At 37.2% G+C, this 23,547-nt stretch overlaps 1 protein-coding gene across 2 annotated transcripts in view; it reads left to right on the forward strand.

The window, feature by feature from the left end:
* Nucleotides 1–14,997: 14,997 nt before the first annotated feature.
* The window catches only part of C7 (complement C7), a 34,817-nt gene continuing 26,267 nt past the window's right edge, over nucleotides 14,998–23,547 (forward strand). The window contains exons 1-5 of one of the 2 annotated variants that reach the window (XM_081320811.1): nucleotides 14,998–15,140; nucleotides 15,443–15,498; nucleotides 16,540–16,612; nucleotides 21,221–21,362; nucleotides 22,012–22,162. In XM_081320811.1, coding sequence (XP_081176937.1) covers nucleotides 15,135–15,140; nucleotides 15,443–15,498; nucleotides 16,540–16,612; nucleotides 21,221–21,362; nucleotides 22,012–22,162 — 428 coding nt within the window. In that variant the 5' untranslated portion in view covers nucleotides 14,998–15,134. The other variant, XM_081320810.1, reaches the window with a different exon arrangement.

Raw genomic sequence — 23,547 nt, forward strand, 5'->3', positions numbered from 1 at the left:
AACCACTGATTGGTTCAAAATTGGGAAAGGAGTCCGGCAAGGCTGTATACTGTCACCCTGCCTATTTAACTTATATGCAGAGCACATCATGAGAAAGGCAGGGTTAGAGGAATCAAAAGTTGGAATTAAGATTGCCGGAAGAAATATCAACAACCTAAGATATACCACTCTAATGGCAGAAAGTGAAGAAGAACTAAAGAGCCTCTTGTTGCGGGTGAAGAAGGAGAGTGCAAAACTTGGGTTGGCAAATCTAGACAGCACACTAAAAAGCAGAGACATCACCCTGTCTACAAAAGTGTGTATAGTCAAGGCTATGGTCTTCCCAGTTGCAATGTATGGCAGTGAAAGCTGGACCATAAAAAAGGCTGAGCGCCAAAGAATTGAGGCCTTTGAACTATTTATTTTATTTTATTTATTTTAATCCCATTTATATCCCGCCCTTCTCCGAAGACTCAGGGCAGCTTACAATTTAAGCACAAACCAATGTGCTTAGCAATAGCCTTCATTCTATGTATATGCCTGCTTATTAGGGCTTTCGCCTCCCCCCCAGCGGCATTATTACAAAGTCAGCTTATGGTGTTGGAGAAGACTCCTGCAAGTCCCTTGGACTGTAAGGCGATCAAACCGGTCAGTCCTAGAGGAGATCAACCCTGAATGCTCTTCAGAAGGCCAGATCCTAAAGCTAAAACTCAAATACTTTGGCCACCTAATGAGAAGGAAGGACTCACTGGAGAAGAGCCTAATGCTGGGAAAGATTGAGGGCAGTAGAAGAAGGGGACGACAGAGAATGAGGTGGCTGGATGGAGTCACTGAAGCAGTAGGCGTGAGCTTAAATGGACTCCAGAAGATGGTAGAGGACAGGAAGGCCTGGAGGAACGTTGTCCATAGGGTCGCGATGAGTCGGACACGACTTCGCAGCTAACAACATTGAAAAAGGGGTGGATGAGTTCAAATTATTTTCAAACATAGGTTGTATCAAAGATCGTATAAAAATAATAATTTCAGAAAACCTTTAAATGGTTATGAGAAAGTGAAATAACCCATGTTATTCTATTTCAACAGCATGGTATATTGCTCCTATTTCATATTTTAGTCATTCGGTTTAATTATTTACCACAGTCTTTTGTCACTGTCAACAAAAACAATCTACCATCCTTTAGTTAACACTGCATTAATTTTTCTGTCTAGATGTGAGTTTGGGACAATGAAAACACTGGAATAAGTGAATATTTGTATATTTTGTTTTATGCATTATTGAGGAGTTAATAATAATAAGTTGGAAGGGACCTTGGAGGTCATCTAGTCCAACCCCCTGTTCAGGCAGGAAACCCTATACCATTTCAGACAAATGGCTGGCCAGTCTCTTCTTAAAAACGTACAGTGTTGAAGCATTCACCACTTCTGGAGGCAGGTTGTTAGACTGGTTTATTGTTCTAACTGTCAGGAAGTTTCTCCTTAGTTCTAGGTTGCTTCTCTCCTTGATTAGTTTCCATCCGTTGCTTCTTGTCCTGCCTTCAGGTGCTTTGGAGAATGGTTTATGGTTTATGGTTTATGGTTTTTTAAAGAATAGCTTGACTCCCTCTTCTTTTTGGCAGCCCCTGAGATATTGGAACACTGCTATCATGTCACCCCTAGTCCTTCTCTTCATTAAACTACACATACCCAATTCCAGCAACTGTTCCCTATATGTTTTAGCCTCGTCCCCCAATCATCTTTGTTGCTCTTCTCTGTACTCTTTCTAGAGTCTCGACATCTTTTTTTACATCGTGGTGACCAAAACTGGATGCAGTATTCCAGGTGTGGCCTTACCAAGGCATTGTAAAGTGGTATTAGTACTTCATGTGATCTTGATTCTATCTCTCTGTTAATGCAGCCTAGCACTGTGTTGGCTTTTTTGGCAGCTGCAGCACACTGCTGGCTCATATTTAAGTGATTGTCCACTAGGACTCTGAGATCCCTCTCACAGTTGCTACTATTGAGCAAGGTACCACCTATACTATACATGTGAATTTGATTTTTCCTGCCTAAATGTAGAACCTTACTTTTTTCACCATTGAATTTCATTTTGTTAGATAGCACCCAGTGTTCGAGTCTGTCCAGATCCTCCTGTATCTTAAGCCTATCTTCTGGAGTATTGGCTATTCCTGCCAGCTTGGTGTCGTCTGCAAATTTGATGAGTTCCACATCTATCCCCTCATCCAAATCATTGATGAAGATGTTGAAGAGCACTGGGCCCAGAACAGAGCCCTGAGGCACCCCACTACACACTTCCTTCCATGTTGATGCAGTTCCATTGAGGACCACACGCTGAGTACGGCCTGTCAGCCAGCTACGAATCCATCTAGTGGTGATGCTATCTAACCCACATTTTTCTATCTTATCAAGTAGTAGGTTGTGATCTACTTTATCAAATGCCTTACTGAAGTCCAAGTAAATTATATCTACAGCATTCCTCTGGTCCACTAATTTTGTCACTTGGTCAAAGAATGTAATAAGATTTGTCTGGCATGATCTGTTTTTGACAAACCCATGTTCACTTTTAGTGATAACTTTGTTTGCATCAAGGTGTTCGCTGATTTGTTGTTTGATTATCTTTTCCAGAATCTTCCCAGGTATTGAGGTCAGGCTGATAGGTCTGTAGTTTCCTGGATCTATTTTTTCCCCTTTTTTGAAGATGGGAACTACATCAGCTCTTTTCCAGTCCTCTGGCAGTTCCCCAGTGCTCCAGGATCTTTGAAAAATATAGTTCAGTGGTTCTGAGATCACGTCTGCCAGTTCCTTGAGGACCTTGGGGTGTAATCCATCTGGTCCTGGTGATTTGAACTTGTCTAGGCTGGACAGGTGCTCACTTACCATTTTCTTGCCTATCTTAACTTGCGTTTCTATTCTGTTTTTTATGGCACTGGTTTTGGTAGGTTGGACTGTTTTTTCCCTTTGTGTAAAGACAGATGCAAAAAACGAATTAAATAGTTCTGCTTTCTCCCTATTGTTTGTCATCTTCTTGCCACTTTCCCCCACTAATGGACCAATCATTTCCTTAACTTGTTGAAAGAAGCTTTTTTTTTGTTATTTTTGACTTTGGTCGCAAGCCTTAGTTCATTTTGAGCCTTAGCTTCCCTCACTTCATCTTTGCAGGCACGGGCTGTTTGCTGATATTCTGCCTTAGTTATATGCCCCTCTTTCCACTTCTTATATTTGTCCTTTTTATCTTTCAATTTATCAGAGAGTTCTTTATGCAGCCATGCTGGTTTCTTTTGAGAGCTGTTATTTTTCTTCTTTGTTGGTATTTGTATATTTGTTGGTATTTGTATATTTTGTTTATAAATTTTGAAGTATTGTTAATGCTTAACAATAATTACTTATATGTAATTATTGTTTATGAATAACATAATGTGCGTCCTGTGCGCTCCCACAGAGAGGGCCTCCTCAGGGTGCCACCGCTCAAGGAATGTCGGCTGGTGGCCCCCAGGGGGAGGGCATTCTCAGTGGGTGCGCCAGCCCTCTGGAACAGCTTACCAACCGAAATCCGGATGGCCCCCGACCTCCGCACCTTCCGGTGCGAATTAAAAACTTATCTGTTCCAGCAGTCTGGCCTGGCCTGATAGCTCTAATCTGGGGTCCCAGCTTGTATTTTACTATTGTTTGTTTTCGCTATTGTTCATTCTGTATGCCTACCTTATTCTGTACACCGCCCCGAGTCCCTCGGGAGAAGGGCGGTTTATAAAAACAAATAAATAAATAAATAAAATAAATAATGTGTCAAGCGCACAGATTTGTCACTAGAAGCCAAAAAATCAGAAGGAAACTTTTCCAACTAATAAATATGGCTAAAGGCATGGATTTTTGTGAATTACAGCTCACTTTTATCAGTCACACCAAGTGTCTTGACTGATACAGATTTCAGTTTGAATTGGGGTGGGGGGGGGACACAGGATCATTATGCAGATATAGGCTGCATGGAAATGCATTACATGTACCTTATTAAACCAGTTGTGAATAGACTAACGTGCTTCTCTTACAATAGCCACCAGAGGTCAGTGTATTTACAATGTTGTAAATGCACTGGCACTTAAACCTACCCAGGATTTCCATGATGGCAGAAATCAATGATTTTAATTATTGTGATGTAAATAAAGTCAGAAGGGGTAATGAAAATGTGGAAAATATGGAATCTTTCTTTCGTAAATCAATTTATGTACAGTCTCCTTTGAGTTGAGCTTGATTTCTAGCAATGGTTCATCATTGCTGCTTTCTTGGATTTTTTTCTCCAAAGATTCAACTGTAGTTCAGAATCAGGGATTTTCCTGGTGGTCTTTTTTCCAAAAACTAACCAGGGCTGATGTTTAGTTTTCCAGGATGTCCAGGAAATAAGTGTTTCCAAGATATCTAAGAAAATACTTACATGTCTGTGGGTTTTAAATCTTAAACTAATCTGCTTTACTTATTTGTTGGTTATTTGGTAAAGGTAAAGGTTCCCCCGCACATGCGTGCTAGTCGTTTCCGACTCTAGGGGCCGGTGCTCATCTCCGTTTCATAGCCGAAGAGCCAGCGTTTGTCCGAGGACGTCTCCGTGGTCATGTGGCTGGCATGACTAGACGCCAAAGGCGCACGGAACGCTGTTACCTTCCCACCATAGTGGTCCCTATTTTTCTACTTGCATTTTTACGTGCTTTCGAACTGCTAGGTGGGCAGAAGCTGGGACGAGTAACAGGCGCTCACTCTGTTACGCGGCACTCGGGATTCGACCCGCCAAACTGCCGACCTTCTGATCGACAAGCTCAGCGTCCTAACCCACTGAGCCACCGCGTCCCTTTTGTTGGTTATTTAAACAATGTTAAAATGTATTACAGTATTAAACTTTATATTAAATTGCTCAAGGGACCTCCGCATAGAACGATGGAAATGTTAGCCAACATACCAGACTGGGAAAGGTTGCATTTGAAGATTATAGCAAAATACATTTCCTTTTATTTCTTAATATAAATATAATGGTTCCGTATTTGTAAACCTTTTCTTAAAAAAGAAATAGGTTAGGAAAATGGGAGACCCCCAATTTACTCCTAGATTGTTCCCCAATTCTTTTTATAGTGGAAAAACAACAGTAGGCTTTCCTTTTGTCACAGAGAACAGTCATTCTGTACAGATATTTTGCCTGTAGAATTTTCTTTAGTAAGGGGGAAAAGTATCTCTGCAGTTTATTGTAGTTAACAACAATAGTAATAAAATGTATTATAATATATAGTATAGCACTATAGTATGTGTAATACTAAATTATACTATAAAATATACATGTTTGTGTAATATGCATTAAGATACACCAATTTGGAACCCATTTGCTCTATGAAGATTGAGGTGTATATTTTCTAACTAGTTTTCATTCATTTCATCCACTTTCAGAAACCTCCTACTGCATAATTCAGGAAGCAGACTCAAGATCAAGCTTTATTTAGAACATAGAATCATAGGGAAGGAATGTGCCTCAGAGATCTTCAAGTCCAGGGGTAGGCAACCTCAGCTCTTTTATGACTCATGGACTTCAATTCCCAGAATTCCTGAGTCAGCTGACTCAGGAATTCTGGGAGTTGAAGTCCATGAGTCATAAAAGAACTGAGGTTGCCCACCCTTGTTCTAGTCCAAGGCCCTACCCTATCCCAGTCCAATGATTGTCCAGTCTATTTTTGAAAACCTCATGTGATGGAACGCCCACAACTCTAAACAGCAAGCTATTCCATTAATTGTTCTCACTATCATAAAATTTCTTCTTCTAGGTTGGATCTCTCTCTCTTACCCATTCTTGTCCTGCCCCCTGATGCTTGGAGAATAAGTCAATCCTTTTCTTCTCTCTGAAGCCCCTCAAGTACTGGAACACAGTTATCATGTTCCTCCTCAATCCTTCTGTTCATTGGGCTAGACATCCCTAGGTCCCTTAACTGTACATCATATGATTTAGCTTCCAGACTCTTTATCATCTTTGTTGTTCTTCTCTGCACACTTTCCAGCGCCTCAATATCTTGGTTTTTTTCACCACCCTTATCCTCTTTCCAGCTTCAAATTCATTTTAAGATACTTTTTAATGTATTTGGAAAAACACTACATAAAAAAAAATACAGAATTTAACCTCCTACAGAAAGGTCTCTATAAATCCTTTGTTTTCTTTGGGTGCTACAAAAAGTTTCTTTTTTGATAAAAAGAATTGATTCCCTTAGGGGAAAAGAAAGAGAAATTTGGGCTACAGAAACAGGAAAAAAATGTCATTTGACACATTTGTACAAGGCACATTCCCCTAGGCGTGTTCTATTAGTCCCCCAAATGTGATAAATACCTTAAGAGCTTTGAAACCAATTACAGCTAATTAGAAAAAGGCAGATGACATTTGCTAGAAGAAAGAGCCCAGAAGCTCTTGCCGAAAACCAATTTCACAAGCTTAAAATGTAACAAGTCAGCATTTTATCTCTTTCCAGACATTATTTGATCCTTGCCATCTGCAGAAGTAATAAAGCGAAAAGAGTTGGCATTTGGGAACAAAAAGATAATGAAATGAGAGAGATTAGAGTATGTTTACAGTCAAAGGCATCAAGGGACTGATTATTTCATCAGCAGCAATCTTCAGATCATAAATAGGAAACATTGTAAAATGCAAAAATTAAAATTTATTTTGATGGGTTGATGTTTTTAGAACCCAGGAAAAAAATTGAAATTTAAAGAAAAATATGTCTTATTTGTTGTATCAAAACAGGTGAAAATTAATATGGAAAAATTGATTATTAATAGGAATACATCTTTGAGGAGTAAGAGTTATTGTCAACTTTTAAACAGTGCCTTCTCTTTTATCCCAATACTTGATGTCTGACATAAGCAGCAAGAAGACATCTAATTATTAATATACAACAATTTCTGAAGTATTTTGTTAATGGTATTGTATTTTAGTGAACCACATCTGAAAGGAGTTATTTCACTGGGCAAATAAATGAAGAATGAAGTGGTCAAGGCATCCTTTTGCCTTAGCTGTGGTGGTGCACTGGTTATAATGCAGTACTGCAGGCTACTTCTGCTGACTGCCAGCTGCCAGCAGTTCAATTCTCACTGGCTCAGCCTTCCATCCTTCCAAGGTCGATAAAATGAAGATCCAGATTGTTGGGGACAATATGCTGACTCTGTAAACCACTTAGAGAGGGCTGTGAAGCACTGTGAAATGTCTAAATGCTATTGCTGTTGCTATCCCCCTTTTGTCATTCAGTTTTACTTTGCTCAATTCTACATGGAGTATGGTGGCTCAGGAGCATATGGCTAAAGTGGTTGGAATGCTTGGCATGAGATTAGGAAACTCGGGAACCAAGAGCTGCTGTGAGGAAGGGTTGAGATATCTTCTTCAATCCAGCTCCTGCCAGGGACATGAAAGGAGTCCCCAACTAGGTGTCCCCAGGGCAACAAGGATGCCACCAGCTAATCATTTCAACCCTGGAAGCACCTCAGTGCTTCTAACAGTGAATATATGTGTGTGTGTGTGTGTGTGTGTGTGTGTACACAGACACTTCCCAGGGCAGAGCTCTGAATACATTATATACACTCACACACACCACACTCACACACACATACACACGTTTCCCAGGGCAGAGATCTGAATACATCATTGCATAAATTAACTTGTGGCCCTGATAGATAATGCATTCTCCATATCATTGTCTCTGGCATATTTGTTGTGGATTTAGAAATAAGAGCATTATCTTTCCCCTAATACTTTCCTCCAGGTGGGAGCTACTTCCCCTCTGTATAAAATTGAAGGAGTTGTGTCTTATTTTAAAGTATGCATCACACACCAGATGTATACTGTATCTCATCTAGCTTTTTTGTGTTATGTCTGGTTTGTAGCCATGGAAAACTATCCAGAAAGGTTTCTTTGAGAAAGGGGGTGATTTCTTTGGCTATGAAGACTGACTTCTCAAGAACTCATAATTGGCTTCAGCAACGATGTCTGTCCAGTCTCCAAGTTTTTCTTTTTGGGGGAAGATTGTTAAGATAATTGGGCATCAATGTCAGAGCATTCTAGAGGAAAGTGATTATTTGGATCTATTTCATTCCAGTTTCAAGCCAGGATACAGTACCAAGACAGCATTGGTTGCATTCGTTGATTTTCTTTGGTAGAACTAGGATGGGCCTTGTTCGCTCTAATGGCTTTAAATGCTGTTGATCGTAGTACGGTATCATTACGCTATGGAGATTGGGAGTGATGAGCACAGCAGTACAGTATGTGGGGTTTTTTTCAGATATAATTTTTGCACAGTATTATATCCTCTGTTCTTATAAGCCAGGGTTTTGTTTTTTTTTTACTTCTAGAGAAGTAGGATATAAATTAAATATGTCACTCCAATATATACATTTGTAATTACAAAAAAGTTGAAGGACTAAAAAAAAATAGAAAATGTCAAAAAATTTAACTCGCCTAATTGAGTTTAGTTAACATAGTTGAACCAGTGTATTTATTGCACTACAATACAAAGACAGAAAACAGATAGAAAGCCAGACGCCACAAGCTAACAATACTTTCTTAAATATTTGAATGATTCCATACATAAAACTTTTATGATCTTTGAGAAATATGTGAACCTCAACCCCAAGGGATATTCCAAGCCAATCTTGGCAAGTGTCTCTTGCTGAAATACTTTTACTTAAACCATAAATAATACAAAAGCAGATGTTTAGTTTATCAAGCAGTTGGCTGCTTTGAATATGTGAGTTATAAATAAATCATAAAGAAATAGATCCAAAATAATCATACAGCTGTATAGTAATAAGGAAAATGTTTAAATACCAAGGGACTACCTTAACTTTCTACTTCTTTCATATTGATGCTTGCTGTGTTTACAGTGCAATTCTACCTGTGCGTATTTGGAAGCAAATCTCAAGCAGGGGGGTTTTCTGTCAGATAACTGGACAGAGCAATCCCCTGTGAGGTCATGTGAGGTACATAATTTTGTCCAGAGGGCAAAATATGAGCTGCACATTTCCTCAGCAGAGTAGAATTGTGTACGTTTCCCTTGTAATTGGTACAACAGGAGAAAAGAGTCCTTTACCAGTTCAGGTTCATCAGGACCACTTTGTATAGCCCCATAGCAGTTCCAAAGTTCCAATTTTGATCTTGCCTGATGTTAGGAAAACCCAAGTTCTAAAGTGCTCTTACTTTTTTGCTTCTTGCCTCTGTATTTAACGTTTTTAATATTTTCTACATTTACGTTTTTAACTGTGAGCCTCCCAAAGTCACTTTTCAGGTGAGATATAAATTTGATAAATAAAAAAATAAACTCTGTCCAGCCCCTCAACCTCATTGAGACCCCTAATGTTTCTGTTCAGGCAGGTGCAGTAGATACCTCAGTAGAAAGGATCCCTGGACCAGGGAGGGATTAGCTGGAGCCTCTTAACTGTATTCAGTTTCCTGTTCTGTTTTAAAGAAAAGGTAAAGGTTTCCTTGTCCAGTCACGTCCCATTCTAGAGGATGGTGCTCATCTCTGTGGCAGCTCCCCAAATCCTTGGACATCAAAATTTGGGAGTAAAATGGTGATTTTCGGGTGTAGTTTGTCCCTCCCTCCCTTCCATTTGCAGCTTAGACTGAAAACAAAGATGAAAATACTTGCATTACAAAAATCCACTCACTCCTAACACACACACACCACAAATATTGCCTGCTCTTTCCATTTTATATTCAATGAGGCCATCTTTGCCATTATTTTAAAACTGCCATGACTGTAAAGGAAAACTGATGAAGACCTTTTTTTATAAGGACAATGGGAACGGGAAGTCAAGATCATTCTTTCAAATGATAAGTAAACGCCTTGTTTTCAGATTATATAAAATGTTCCTCCTACTAATTTCATATGATGTAAGTGAGTGACATGTTAATACATAATTCAAGTGCTTCTCAGCCTTCAAAACTTTAAGCTGGGCAGACTTCAACTCCTAGAATATCCCAGCCAGTATGAATGTATTAGGGACGCGGTGGCTCAGTGGGTTAGGACGCTGAGCTTGTCGATCAGAAGGTCGGCAGTTTGACGGGTCGAATCCCGAGTGCCGCGTAACAGAGTAAGCGCCTGTTACTTATCTCAGCTTCTGCCAACCTAGCAGTTTGAAAGCACATAAAAATGCAAGTAGAAAAATAGGGACCACTATGGTGGGAAGGTAACAGCGTTCCGTGCACCTTTGGCGTCTAGTCATGCCGGCTACATGACCACGGAGATGTCCTTGGACAAGCACTGGCTCTTTGGCTTTGAAACAGAGATAAGTTGGAAATGACTAGCACGCATGTGCGGGGGAACCTTTACATTTACCTTTTTATGAATGTATTAATAATATTAATTAATAATGAAGTAAAGGAATCTAGACCTGGCCTTAGGAAGTGGGAAGGAATGAGCAAACCATTATGGAGAGGGGTGCACTTTCATAAAATATTGCCTACTTTTGAAAAAGAAGGAAGCATGAAAAACTCTAGCTGGTTTTCATCAACCCTACATAGATGTTGTTTGGTATGAAATGGGGAAGCAGAATTTGTAGCAGGCTTTCAAGTTTCTGTTATTGTATGCTATAATAATAAAGAAACCTGCCATGACTGTTTCTTGACCTGGCCAAACACAGTGGGCTGACACTGATATATTGCAGAGCTCTAGTTATCTGTTGCCCCACTGTTTGGTTTATTACTGGCAAAGGACTAACAATTCCATTCCTGCTGGGGAACTGATTAGCTGACCATGGAGGAATTGCACAAGGTTCTCAGTGGGTGAGGGTAGCAGACGCTTGTGGACCAAACGTTGTCCCTCGATGACCTCCGATATTGCAGTAAGCATCATTGTTGCAGTTTATATTTTTAGCAACATCTTGTAACCTCTTCATCTTAGTATATTCTCAGTGTCATATAACATTTCAGAGTTGATTGATTGCTCACTGTAATGGGCTATGGGAATAACCTTGGGAGATTGGAGGAAGAATTGCAGTTAGAGCAATGGTCAGATAAGAGCTATATCAGCCCACAGGTGAAATGGGAGTGGACAAAGTGTGGGTCTAGCACATTTGTTTGATGCCATGGTTAAGGCATCAGGTGAGAAAGCAGGTGACCATGAGTTCTAGTCCTGCCTTAGCATGGCATGAAAGCCAGCTGGTTGACCTTGGGCCAGTCACTTTCTCTCAGCCAACTCACCTTGCAAGGTTGTTGTGTGGAAAAATAGGAGGAGGAAGGTATATTGATTACTATATGTTCACCATCTTGAGTTATTTGTAAAAAATAATAAAAGTAGAATACAAGTAAATATATTTGAAGCCCACTAGGACTCAGTTACAATAAAGATAGTGCCAAGGAAGAGAATTGCCTAAAGTCGGAGCACTAACTATTTCATCTCATTTTAATAAACTGTTTTTGGTAAGCTTAGCATTTGAAAAGAGGCATGTAGCAAAATGTTCTTTAGGTAATCTGAGATTAAACCAGTAAGAAATAAGAAAGAGCTATAAACATTATGTTTTTCCTTGGCAAATAGAGAAGAACAATTCTTGTGGAATACCAATGATAAAAAAGTAATGTTTATAGTTCACTATTCTTTCTTCAGGGCCAATTTCTGTTATTTGGATTTTCTCCTTTTCTCAAGATTTCTAAATGGGATCAAAGTAGCCTACAGTTAGTTTGTAAAAGAAATCCTAAGTAACCCATACTACATAGTTGCATGCTATATAAACATTAATTTTAAAACTATCTTTCAGTCCTCATCCAGTCCATTTTTGTGATCAGTATTCAGAGCCTTTTTTTTTCTTTTCATGCCTGTATGATTAACATGAGAAACAAATTTAAGTGAAATCAGCACATGGCTCATTCGAAACTTTAAATTGCCTAAAAAAAATCATCTGGCAGATTTATTCATAACATTCAGGATAAAATTGAACTTTGTAGGAGTCCACAATATAAATGTCATGGGACTAAAGAGGCATTCCCATGCACAATCTTCTGTTATTAATCAGCCATAGGTGAAGAATTAAAATATATTGTTTCCTCAAGTCCAGAGTCAGTTTACTTGCCACATTCAGGATATGTTGAGATGGGAGAAAATATAATTGTCATTGTTGGGAAGAATCTCTATGATAAAAACGAAAATGATGTTTTGTTTCAATCCGAATAACTATTTGAACAACTGATGCACCATTTGAACAATGTCAGAAAAATATTTATCCATTTGTATGCTAAGGGGGAAAAGCAAAGGTTTAAATATGAAGTTCTCCAAGATGCCAAGGAACAAGGAGGATTGGGATTGCCTGATTTGAAGTTGTATTTTGCAAACTGCTGTTGGTTTGGATCAGGGGTGTCAAACTGCCGGCCCGTGGGCTTGTTTCATCACACCAAAGCTGCACCCACCCCATTGCCGGCAATGCAAAAAGAGACACAATACATCGTGACACGTTACGTGACGTGGCGAGTTTGACACCCGTGATTTGGATGTAATGGGTGCTGCTGAGAAATAAGAGAATGGTATAGCTATATTACAATCTGAGGTTTGGATGGCATAGATTTCTAGGGTAAAATAAAGTTAAGGCTAATGTAGTTTTTAACAGTCACTATATTAGAAGTGCCATATTCCAAATATGAAATAAATCTAAACTCAGACTGTGCCCCCAAATGCCTTTAAGGGTCTCTACACAGGAAACATTTTATAGGAAAGAAAAAGCTGGCAAGGGCAAATGGTTAATCTATTGACAGTTGTTAGAACAAGAACAGAGAATATAAGACGAAACCAAGAGAACAACTGGGAGTTTTCAGTGGTTTTCATATGCACAATTTAGCGAAAAATATAATAGGATGTTTAGAATTGAGCAGCAGAAGATAGAAGTTGAAGCTGAATTATGTACAAATGATGAATGTGTAACTCCAACTATATGTAAACTTTTGCTGAAATTTGAAACAGGAAGAACAAGTGAAAGAATAAATGATAAAATAGGCTCAAAGCTTTAGCTATAATATAGTGTTGGAACAGTGGGAAAATGTGGTTGAAGAGATTAACATTCAGACTATGTTATAAGTTAAAAGATTTTTTTATACAATTATGTATTATTCCAGAAATTTTTTGGATATATATATATAAAGTGTTGTGTAGTGAGTTCTTTGAAGGCAGTAAGCGAGACAAGAAGTTGCAAACAGTAACATTGCTTTATTGAGGCAAACAGGAACAGAAGTGAAACAGAGGCTTCTGCGCGGCTACTTATATGGTTGGCCACTAGGTGGCGGCCAATAGGTTTAAAGGAACCCATTCCCGCCCCAAATCATCCAATGATCTTCTTGGAGACAGCAAGTCTGGCTAGTCAGTGACCGTTACACAGACACACCAATTGAGCAACCTTAAGCAGCATTCAAACAGACACGTGAAACAGTTCAAGTAAAATCCAAATACATTACATAAAGGTTCTTTAAATTTATGTTAGAAATGTGGACAATATGAAGAGACATTTTATCATGCCCAGTAGACTTGTAAAAAAGCTAGAAAACTTTGACTTCTAATACATGCAAAGATACAAAGAATTTTAAAGACTAATATTCAACTGAAACCAGAATTTTTTTTTGCTGAGACAAAAGACATATAATTTAAAAAGAGCCATGGAAGATTGGTTTTATCTATGATAACTGTTGAGAGATTACTACATGTGTAAAAATGGAAAGATTCCGACATGCCCATGAGAAAGGAATGGTTGGTGAAAATGACAGGAAATAGTGGCAAAATTAACTCGTTTGCTTAGAGAAAGATCAACAACTAGGTTTATTAGTGACTGGAAAAACCTTATGGACTTTCTGTGGAAAAAAATGAATGATTTATAGATTCGTTGATTAGAATGGATAGATTATGGAGAAAAGGAAGTTACTATGTAAACTTAGAGATGGCAAAATATAAATATAAGTTCCTTATTTTTTCTTTATTTTATTTAACATATTTGTATACTGTAGCTGCCCTTCTGACATAAAAGTGATTCTTATTATTTCTTTTTCACTTTCTTACTATATTTCCCTATACTCCTTCTTTAATTCAAAATTTCCCTCTCCATTTGTCTTATTAAATATAATAAATTCTGCTGTGGCTAAGTTATAGCCGAAGTTTGAAAAATAGCTATAGTTTCAGAAAAGTGGAAAGTGGATTTCCCTGGGATGGATTTCCTTCTGAAAGAAGGATTCTGAATTTTCTTTTTCTCAAAAACCAATATAGCTTTTTGAAAAAATAAAATAATAAATTACTTTCCTTTTTAGCAAGAATCTAAAACTTTGGTGTTTCTTGAAACCTGAGGTGAGGATTCAGTAAATACTGTGCAACAAAAAAGACTAATCCTGCCTATATTTCATAAATAGTAAAGAGACCTGGGGATTTAAAGCAGAAAATGCAATTTTACCAACTGGGAAATAAAGATGACAATTGTTTAAATAAGTGACATTGAACTATACTTTCAAATTTCAACTGGCCATAATTGAATAAAAATAATTGCTTTTTTTAGGGAGCTCAGTTTTCATGCAGTGGGTCCTAAATTGAAATCCTGGCACTTTAAATATCTTGCCACTTCTGGTTAAAAGGAAGTGGAGGCAGAAATATTACGAGCCAAGCCTTTTAGTGACTCATGACCATTCAAAATAAATGGCATAAACCTTGATTAAAGCTACTTAGCTTATTTGGAATGCAAAACTCTGGGCCACCTCTAGATGGCTCCTCAAGAGTCCGCAATCATCTAGATTTTTGCAGACCCAATCTGTTCGCCTGGCTTTGATAGATTGGACAACAGCTTCGTAAGTTCTGTTTTTGTCCAAATATTCTAAATATTTCTCCAGAACTGCATTCCAGGCCTTTGCAGGATATGGAACACATTTATAAACTACATTTGAATACTTTCAGAAATTTGAGAACAGCTTGAAAACAAACTGTTTGTCTCCCCAGAGATTATGAGTTAGTGTTAGCATTCCATAGTGTTGCTTAGAGTCTATCTTATGAAAGAAAAAGCAAAGCAGCCCAGCACGGAATCAGTTTCCAGATAACTGGACTGACAAGTGACCCGCCTAGTTCTGAAGTGCAGCCTGTCTCAAAGGAAGGTTTTCCCTTTCCTAGTTGCTGGCTGGGCAGAGCAGACTTCCTCTAATCATGAAGGTAAGAAAGTCATTGAGTCAATCTCTATAAATCTATAAAAGACAGACTTTGTTTTGTAAGCAGAAAAGGACAACATGGGCTCACAAGTCCAGAAACACAGGGTAAGTTGGGGTGGGAGAGAATGGATAGCAGTAACTGGAATATATATCTTCTTGTTGTTGTTAAGCCACTACAGCAGTATTGTTAGCAAAGCATCTTTCAGCAGAGCTTTTCTTCATTAACATATTGGAAGATTAGGTAAAAAGAGTAGTTTAAATGCACACCCCTTTAGTAATGTCTTCTTTCTTTTCCTTTCTTTTTAGATTCTAACCATTTTGATTCTATTAGAAATTACAGGCTGCTTTCCTGTTTTTTCAAAGTAAGTAGAATTTGTGTTAAAAATAAATCTGAATGTGTCTTAATAAGCAAAAATGGGATGTGCATCCTATGTACTCAAAAATGAGACGTGAGCTCATTTGTGGTCCTTGGTGCTCTTTGACCCTGGTTATTTTCTTATAGATGTTTCATTACTACCCTAGAATACATCATCAGTGCTAAGGAATTGGGGTTTACTCTCATTATATATACTAGTGATTTGCCCCATCAGTGTTATGGTATGGTCTTGGTGGTTCCCTGATTAGGTTGTAGCTTATTGTTGACTACTTTGTCTCAGTTGGTAGTTCTGTGAATAGGGTATTGTTTACTTCTTGAAGGTTGAGTGATAATCTCTGTTTATCTGGGTGTTGAATGCTGGGGAGGAGATGTTTTAATCTTTTGTTTCCTTTTTGGCTATTTGACTGTCCCTTTTGAATGGTAGATGTAGAAGTCAAAACATCACAGAAATTCATAGAAGTCTGGTACTCAGACAAATTGGCCAGCAACAGGCACCTAGAGATAAGCAACATCTACATAACATTCAGGCGCTCACTCTGTTACACGGCACTCGGGATTCGACCAAATTGCATTCTGGCTGTAGTGAAAAAAAATTACTGGCTTTTTCCCCTTATTGTTTCAAACATTGATCCAGCACTACATTGTGAGGATTTCTTTTAGAAAATGAAGATTGTTCCTATACAAATAACCCTGTAAACAGGATGGTTCAACTTAGGGTTTTATTGTTTATTTATTGTTTTATTTCAAATTATTAGGAATAATTCTATAGCATGGTCACCATATTTATTTGACTAACCTTTTCAGACTTCCAGGTCTTATATAGATAGGTGGAAAATATCTAGAAAATTGTAGTTAAACCTCAAATAAAAGCTAGAAATAGGTAGTGTTAAGACCTACTGGCAAAAACTTTTTAATTTTTCAGTCAGCAGGTTTTCCCAATTAGTACTCTGTTATTGTGATATATCTCTTCTCTCAATGCTTCACTAAATGACAATTTTTTTCTTTTTCCATACATAACATCCAATAGCATTTATCCAGTCCACTGCAGATGGAATCCATATGGTCCTTGGTCAGAGTGTGATGGCTGTACCAAAACACAGGTATAGTATTATAAATATTTTCTGCATATCTAATTGCTTGGAAATTTCTCCAAAATCATAAGCTGATTTATATTTCTGGACTCTTAGCAGATTATATATAGATAGTCTTTGACGTACAACCACAATTGAGCCCAAAATTTATGTTGCTAAGTGAGACATTTGTTAAGTGAGTTTTACCCCATTTTATGACCTTTCTTGCTACAGTTGTTAAGTGACTCACTGCAATTGTTCAGTTAGTAATACGGTTGTTAGGTGAATCTGGCACCCATTGACTTTGCTTGTCGAAAGGTCGCATAAGGGGATCACGTGACCCCAGGACACTGCAACCATCATAAATATGAGTCAGTTGCCAACCATCCGAATTTTGTTCATGTGATCATGAGGATGCTGCAGCTGTCACAAGTGTGAAAAATGGTCATAAGTCAGTATTTTCAGTGCTGTCGTAACTTTGAATGGTCACCAAACAAACTATTGTAAGTCAAGGACTGTCTGTACTGGAGATGCTAAACCAGGGCTTAGTGGTACGGTATTGTTTAGTACTTGCAAGTTAAAACTAGTGTTGATATTATCATATAAGGGTACTATCCAGAAAGTTAAAAAAAAATGTAAGCTAAGATTGAAATGCCTTTGATAATATGCAATGTAAAAAAACTTTTATTTGCTTACAGCTCTAACTTCTGTGACCTTACATTTCTTTTTTAGTATACCCTTTTGACAAGCAATAAGTGTTGGTAATAAGTTCCCTTTGTTAATTGCAACAATATATAGTACTTCTAAGTATAACCAGAAGTCATACTTTAGAGCACGGGTGTCAAACTGCCAGCCAGATGCGTCATCGGGAAACCACCCCATTGCCGGCAATGTTAAAAAAGTTCCGATATGTTGTGCGACGTCACATGACGTCGTGAGTTTGACATGTCTGCTTTAGAGCGTTGTCCAAGGGGCATCTTTGTGGTGCCTTAAGTCCAACATTATATTCATTATACTATATGAGTAAACCATTTTACTCATATTTATGGGGCTGCCACAAAAAAGAGGGGATCAATTTATTTTCCAAAGCACCAGAAGGCAAGACAAGAAACAATGGATGGAAACCAATAAAAGAGAGAAGCAACCTGGAATTAAGGAGAAACTTCCTAACAGTGATGACAATTAACCAGCGGAACAGCTTGCCTCCAGAAGCTGTAGGGGCTTCATCACTGGACGCTTTAAAGAAAAGACTGGACAGCCACCTGTCCGAAATGGTATAGCGTCTCCTGTTGAGCAGAGGATTGGACTAGAAGATGTCCCAGGTCCCTTCCAGCTCTATTCTGATTGATTTATCTTTTCAGCTGGTTATTGATACAATACATATACAGTAGATTTTTCCTGAATTTTCTGGTATTTTGTGTTCTTTCAACTTATTTCATTATCCTCTTTTTTCCCCCTTTTTCACTTTCTCTCTCTTCTCCTCAGTGTCAGGCTTTTAACTAAGGCTCTCTGGATATGTATTTACAGGAGCAAGCTGGAGGTGCAGAAATTGAGGTATCCCTCTGCTTGCTGCTCTGGGCATTAAATTACAGACAGAGATAATATGCAAATCAGATTCCTTGTCTAGGGCAATTTTTCTTTTCAACCAGGAAAAAAATTGGTTGTGGAATTCCATAATTTCAAATCCAATCCATCAGACTGTCAAGCTGTAGAAGGCTGGTATAGTTATCATTATTCTGACATGAATTCTCAATAAGAGACTGGTCCCTAATTTTGATGGGTATGTAATTTTACATAGACATATACCACATTCAAAATAGTTTTTTTCCTACATTTTATTTTATTTTTCTCTCAGCCACAGGACTAATACAAACAACAGGGAGGGAGGGAGGGAGAAAAATCCAAAATTCTAAAAAAGAAAGGGTTCAGAATAATAATAATAATAATAATAATAATAATAATAATAATAATAATAATAATAATAATAATAATAACAACAACAATAACAATAACAACAATAACAACAACAACAACAACAACAACAATAATAATAATAATAATAATAATAATAATAATAATAATAATAATAATAATAATAATAATAATAATAATTTTATTTATATACCGCCCTTCTCCCGAAGGACTCAGGGTGGTGAACAGGGCAGACATATAATAATGTGGAAGACTTCCGGTTTTGTCTGATAGCGACCGGTTGCGGGCTTGCAGGTTCTTCACACCCCCGCAGCTAATTTCACCCTGCCTGGGGACCCTAAATGGGTCTATGTTACCCCAGAGAGGTGACGAAGAAAGAAGGGTGCTCCAGCAATTATGGAATGGTGGCGGCCATTCCATTCGACTTGGGGAAAGCTTTCTAACCCGACAGGAGAAAGGCTGGCTGTATTGCATCGACTGAAGTCCAAAAGCACTAACCAGCACAACTGTGAACAGCATGCTTGAAACTGGGTGAGGAATTTGATCTTCTCTTTTCTATTCTTATTTTCTATTCTACATTTAATTTCCTAATTTCCCCAAGAAGCAAAATACCTCTGAACAGGAAGGAGGGGGATTTCCGCCCTACCCTTATACTAACGGAAGCGGCGAATTAATCTTTTTATGGAGAATCAAAATATATGGAAGTGAAAAACAAGTATTTGCTGACACCTAGTGGTGGATGAAGACTATGACAGCTATGACTTTAATATAAGACTTGGCAAAACCTGGGAAAAGCTCATCTGTGTTTGTGACCTTCAAAGTTTTAACAACAAAGAACAGCTGTGACAAAAAAAAGACAATAATCTGGGCTGTAGAAAAAGAGAGAATTATAAATTTTAGGGGAAAAATCTTTTTTGAACTAGTTGGACTACAAATATCTATTTAATTGGGACTCTAAAGCTATTTGCAGAGAAAAAGAAGAAGAGAAAAACTCAAATTCTTGGCCATCACGGATCAGACATATGTAGAAAGAACATATCAAGAAAACATAAATATTTCACAGGAGGAGACATATAGTATACTGCAACTAATTCAAACAACAATGACCTTAAACCACAAAGGAATCCAAAATAACTTTGAAAATATAAATCAATCTATTTCTAAGTTAACTCTACAAAAAAAAATACCCAGAAAACAACAACAGAGGAGCAGATAAAACAGATCAATGGATATAGAATTGAGAATAGAGACTTAAAGATGGAATTTAACAAAACAAGGCAACATGATTTAATCCTAGTAGAAAGAAATTCACAAGAATTGGGGGGAAAAACTTATCCTTAAGAGTACAAAATAAATATGAGGACAAGAAAACAGATTGGATAAAATGGACTGTATTGATATCAAACATTGGAGAGAAAAGAAATGATAAGAGAAGTATAGAGAAAGAAAAAGAATTTCAACGAACATGGAAAGTTAGAAGCCCCATACAAAGACACTTCACCTGATCTACTTTTTATATCTATAGCAACATTTATGAACATACAGAAAAACTTTTTGATTCAGCAAAATACATTGATTAAGAAAGATACTGGGCAAAGGAAAAAAAAACTAAAGTGGAAACCAAGAAAATAGACTTACCAGAGAGAATATTTAAAAAATAAACATTTGTTTGAATATGGTTAAAGAAATAGAAAGGTTTTGGAATATATATGTCATTCTAAGAGGGGTGAATTCCCTAAATAATATAGTATGCTTTTTCCCCTTTTTTGTTCTCTTTCTTGATATGAGTAATATAAAAAAGTTGAAATGATTTAGATAAGGGAAATGTTTTAGATACTTAAATGTGATAGAATTTAAGAAAATTATAATGGATAAAAATGTTTTGAATAAGAGTTAAAGTACTAGATGTATTAAATGGAATGTTTAAAGATTAAACATTTTTAATTATGGTTAAAAAGAATAAGAAATTTAGGAAATAAAGATATATTAGCTTAGGAGGGATATATATTTTAAGTAGTATGTTATTGTTTATGATTCTTTACTCTTGCTCTTCTTTTTTTCATTGTTCTATCTATTCCTTAAGAAATGTAAAAGTGTGAGATGGTTCATATGGAAAAATAGAGTTAAATTTTTAAATGTAATTAATTTTTGAGAAAATCTTAACCAGTGAGAATACCTAGTATTTGGTGGAAGAAACAAATTAAAATAAGGACTATAACAGGATTTATGACAATGCAACCAGAATGATTGGATAGAAAAGAAATATTATATTGGTGTGACTATTATTTTCAGGAATATTGGTAAAAATTACATATTTAATTGTTAACTATCAAAACAATAAGAATTGTATTAACTCAATGTTTGCAAAAGAGGATATTTTGGGAAAAGAGAAAATCAATTAAAACCATTATGTGGATTATGGATTATAGAAATCAATTGTTAGTGATTGTTTTACAAATGTAACCCAGACAACACAATGTTCACCAATTATTGTGATTTATGTTTTTTAAAAAATCAATAAAATATATTACAAAAAAGAATTATAATGTAGAAGAAAGAAAGAAAGAATGTGGAAGAAGAAAAAAACACACCACTTATTCCCAGAACTCACCAACCATCATCATGCATCAAGATGAATTAGGCCCAAGGGAATATTCTCACTGAAAACACTCCTTTTCAATCCTAAATTAATGTGTTTTGGTTTAGATTCGCAGGCGGACTGTAGCAGCTTATGGACAGTTTCAAGGAAATCCATGCTCAGGAAATTCATTTGAAACTCGTGCATGTGTTCCCACAAGAGGTTGCCCAACAGAAGAAGGATGTGGTGACCGTTTCAGATGTTCTTCAGGTATACAGCTTCAAGACTCTAAGTGACCGGCTGATTGTGTCAAGTGCTGGGGAAATCAGGAGATTCAGGCGATTCAAATGAGGATAAAGATTTATTGCAAACTTAAGCTCTCTACAAAAATCTGTGCTACTAATGGTCAAGGGAAATGAGCGGGAATCATTCAATGTGGGATGGACTTAAATCTCTTGTGGGCACACAGGGACTCATGACTTATGATGCGTTTGACCCCCTCCCTCAGGCTCAGCCTGGTCATCTATTACAGATTGCTCTGTAGTGATAGAAAATGGAAGTAAGTAGGAGACAGTAGAGAAAATTAACAGAATTACATCTCAGCTTTGTTTGTCAGATTGTGGTAAAGGGACCATTGAAGAAGACCCAGTACCAAAACACCAGAGCAAGATATCAAACAACACTGTGTTTTTATGAGTCAGTTATCTGTAGCTATACCATGGTGAAATTTAATCATTTATTGTTGGGCTTCCTTTCTCAGTGCTGGCTGTGAATTTGGGAAATTGTAGACTCAACAGAATTAAAGACTATCAGATTAGGAAGAGTTATTTACTCATTAACAAAGAGGCCAATTTATTCATCAATTCTGGTTTTCCTTATAGATCTTACCTATCACTGTTGTCTATTTTTATGGTAATAGGACAATGCATTCGCAAATCATTGATGTGCAATGGAGATCAAGATTGCCTGGAAGGTGGCTCTGATGAAGATAACTGTGAAGAAGTCAAGAAAATATGTGATGAGAAGCCCCCACTTAGATCACCTCCTAATGTAGAGCTGACAGGAAGAGGGTAATTTGCTTTTGTTGCTCTTCTGAATGAAAAAGTTATACTTTTTTACTTACCAATCTCTTGTTGAGGAACTCTGGGCAGCATCTTTAATAATTACTGTATTAATTATTACAATTAATCGTGACCACTTAATTCTTTCAACCAATACTTGTTTGGCCTCTCCCTGTGCATGATCCTTGGTTTAGCAAGGAGTTCTTGGAGATGAAGTACTAGAAGAGACATCTGAAGCACCATTGGAGGAAGACTCAGATCAGACTTGATTGGGATGGTTGGAGCCCCTTTTGATTTTTGACATGTGTTGTTGACCAAATTTGTCCTTTTGTCCCTGTTATATGCTTTTTGCATGATAAAGTATTGTGGTGTTTTTTAATGTTGTAAACAATTGGAGTTGAACGGCACCTAAGTTGAATAAAAATTAATATTTTCCTATGTTGAGAATTAGTAGCATGCTGAAGGCTGAAGTCAAAGCATATCATTTTGCCTAAGCCTGCAGAATCTCTTTGTGATGCAATTCAAGCCAATTTCCATACAGAGAGCATCAGTTCTTTTATGTACATCTGCACATCTCTATCCAATATTTACAATTTAGGATAGTTTGTAATAATCGACACTAGTTTCTTTGTTATTACTGTGACTAAAGAGAAATTCCATTCATTTCTTTCCTAGAACAGATACTGTTTTCCCAAGTTGAAATTTCTGGACAATTAGATCATAACATCTCAACCTATGCAACCTTAGTTGAGGGACTGAACTCGGCTTTTCATGTTATGTCAGGTTATCATGTTAAGGATCGTTTAAACATCATTGTGTTTTAATAAAACATTTTAGCTGGTTATTCTGATATTTTATTTATAGAAAGAAAGAAGAACATTTCTGTGTGAATTGAGCCACAGTTGCCAACTTGAAGTCAAGAAAGATTTAGGCAGGAAAGTGAATGCTCAGATATGTAAGAACAGTATGGAAATAGCTCAATAATTGTTCGATTCACTTAGCAAATTGCGTAAACTGAACAGCCAGACGCACTCATATTTTTGGCAGTGAATTTTTTTAGCCCAATCTTGTTCAACCTGGATGCCTACCACTTGCATGTTTTAATTCTCAGAATTCTCGAATAGATTTCAGGGAGTTAGTTGATATTTGAAATATAGATTTCAGGAAATTAGTTGATATTTGGAAGACATCTAGATTGGAGAAAGCAATTATAGACCCTATAAGATGGAAGAGAACCAGTAAAAATATCATCTGAAATACTTGGGTCTTTTATTCTGGATTTCCCCTTTGCTGGATTAACACATCATACAGAGCAATAATGGGGTCACTTGGCTTTGGTTGTTTGGCATGTGGTGTACACTCAGCTACTGTGGTTTGTAAGACATGATATACAG

The sequence above is a fragment of the Vipera berus genome (assembly GCF_964194415.1).
Source record: "Vipera berus genome assembly, chromosome: 2".
In the NCBI taxonomy this organism is placed as follows: domain Eukaryota; kingdom Metazoa; phylum Chordata; class Lepidosauria; order Squamata; family Viperidae; genus Vipera; species Vipera berus.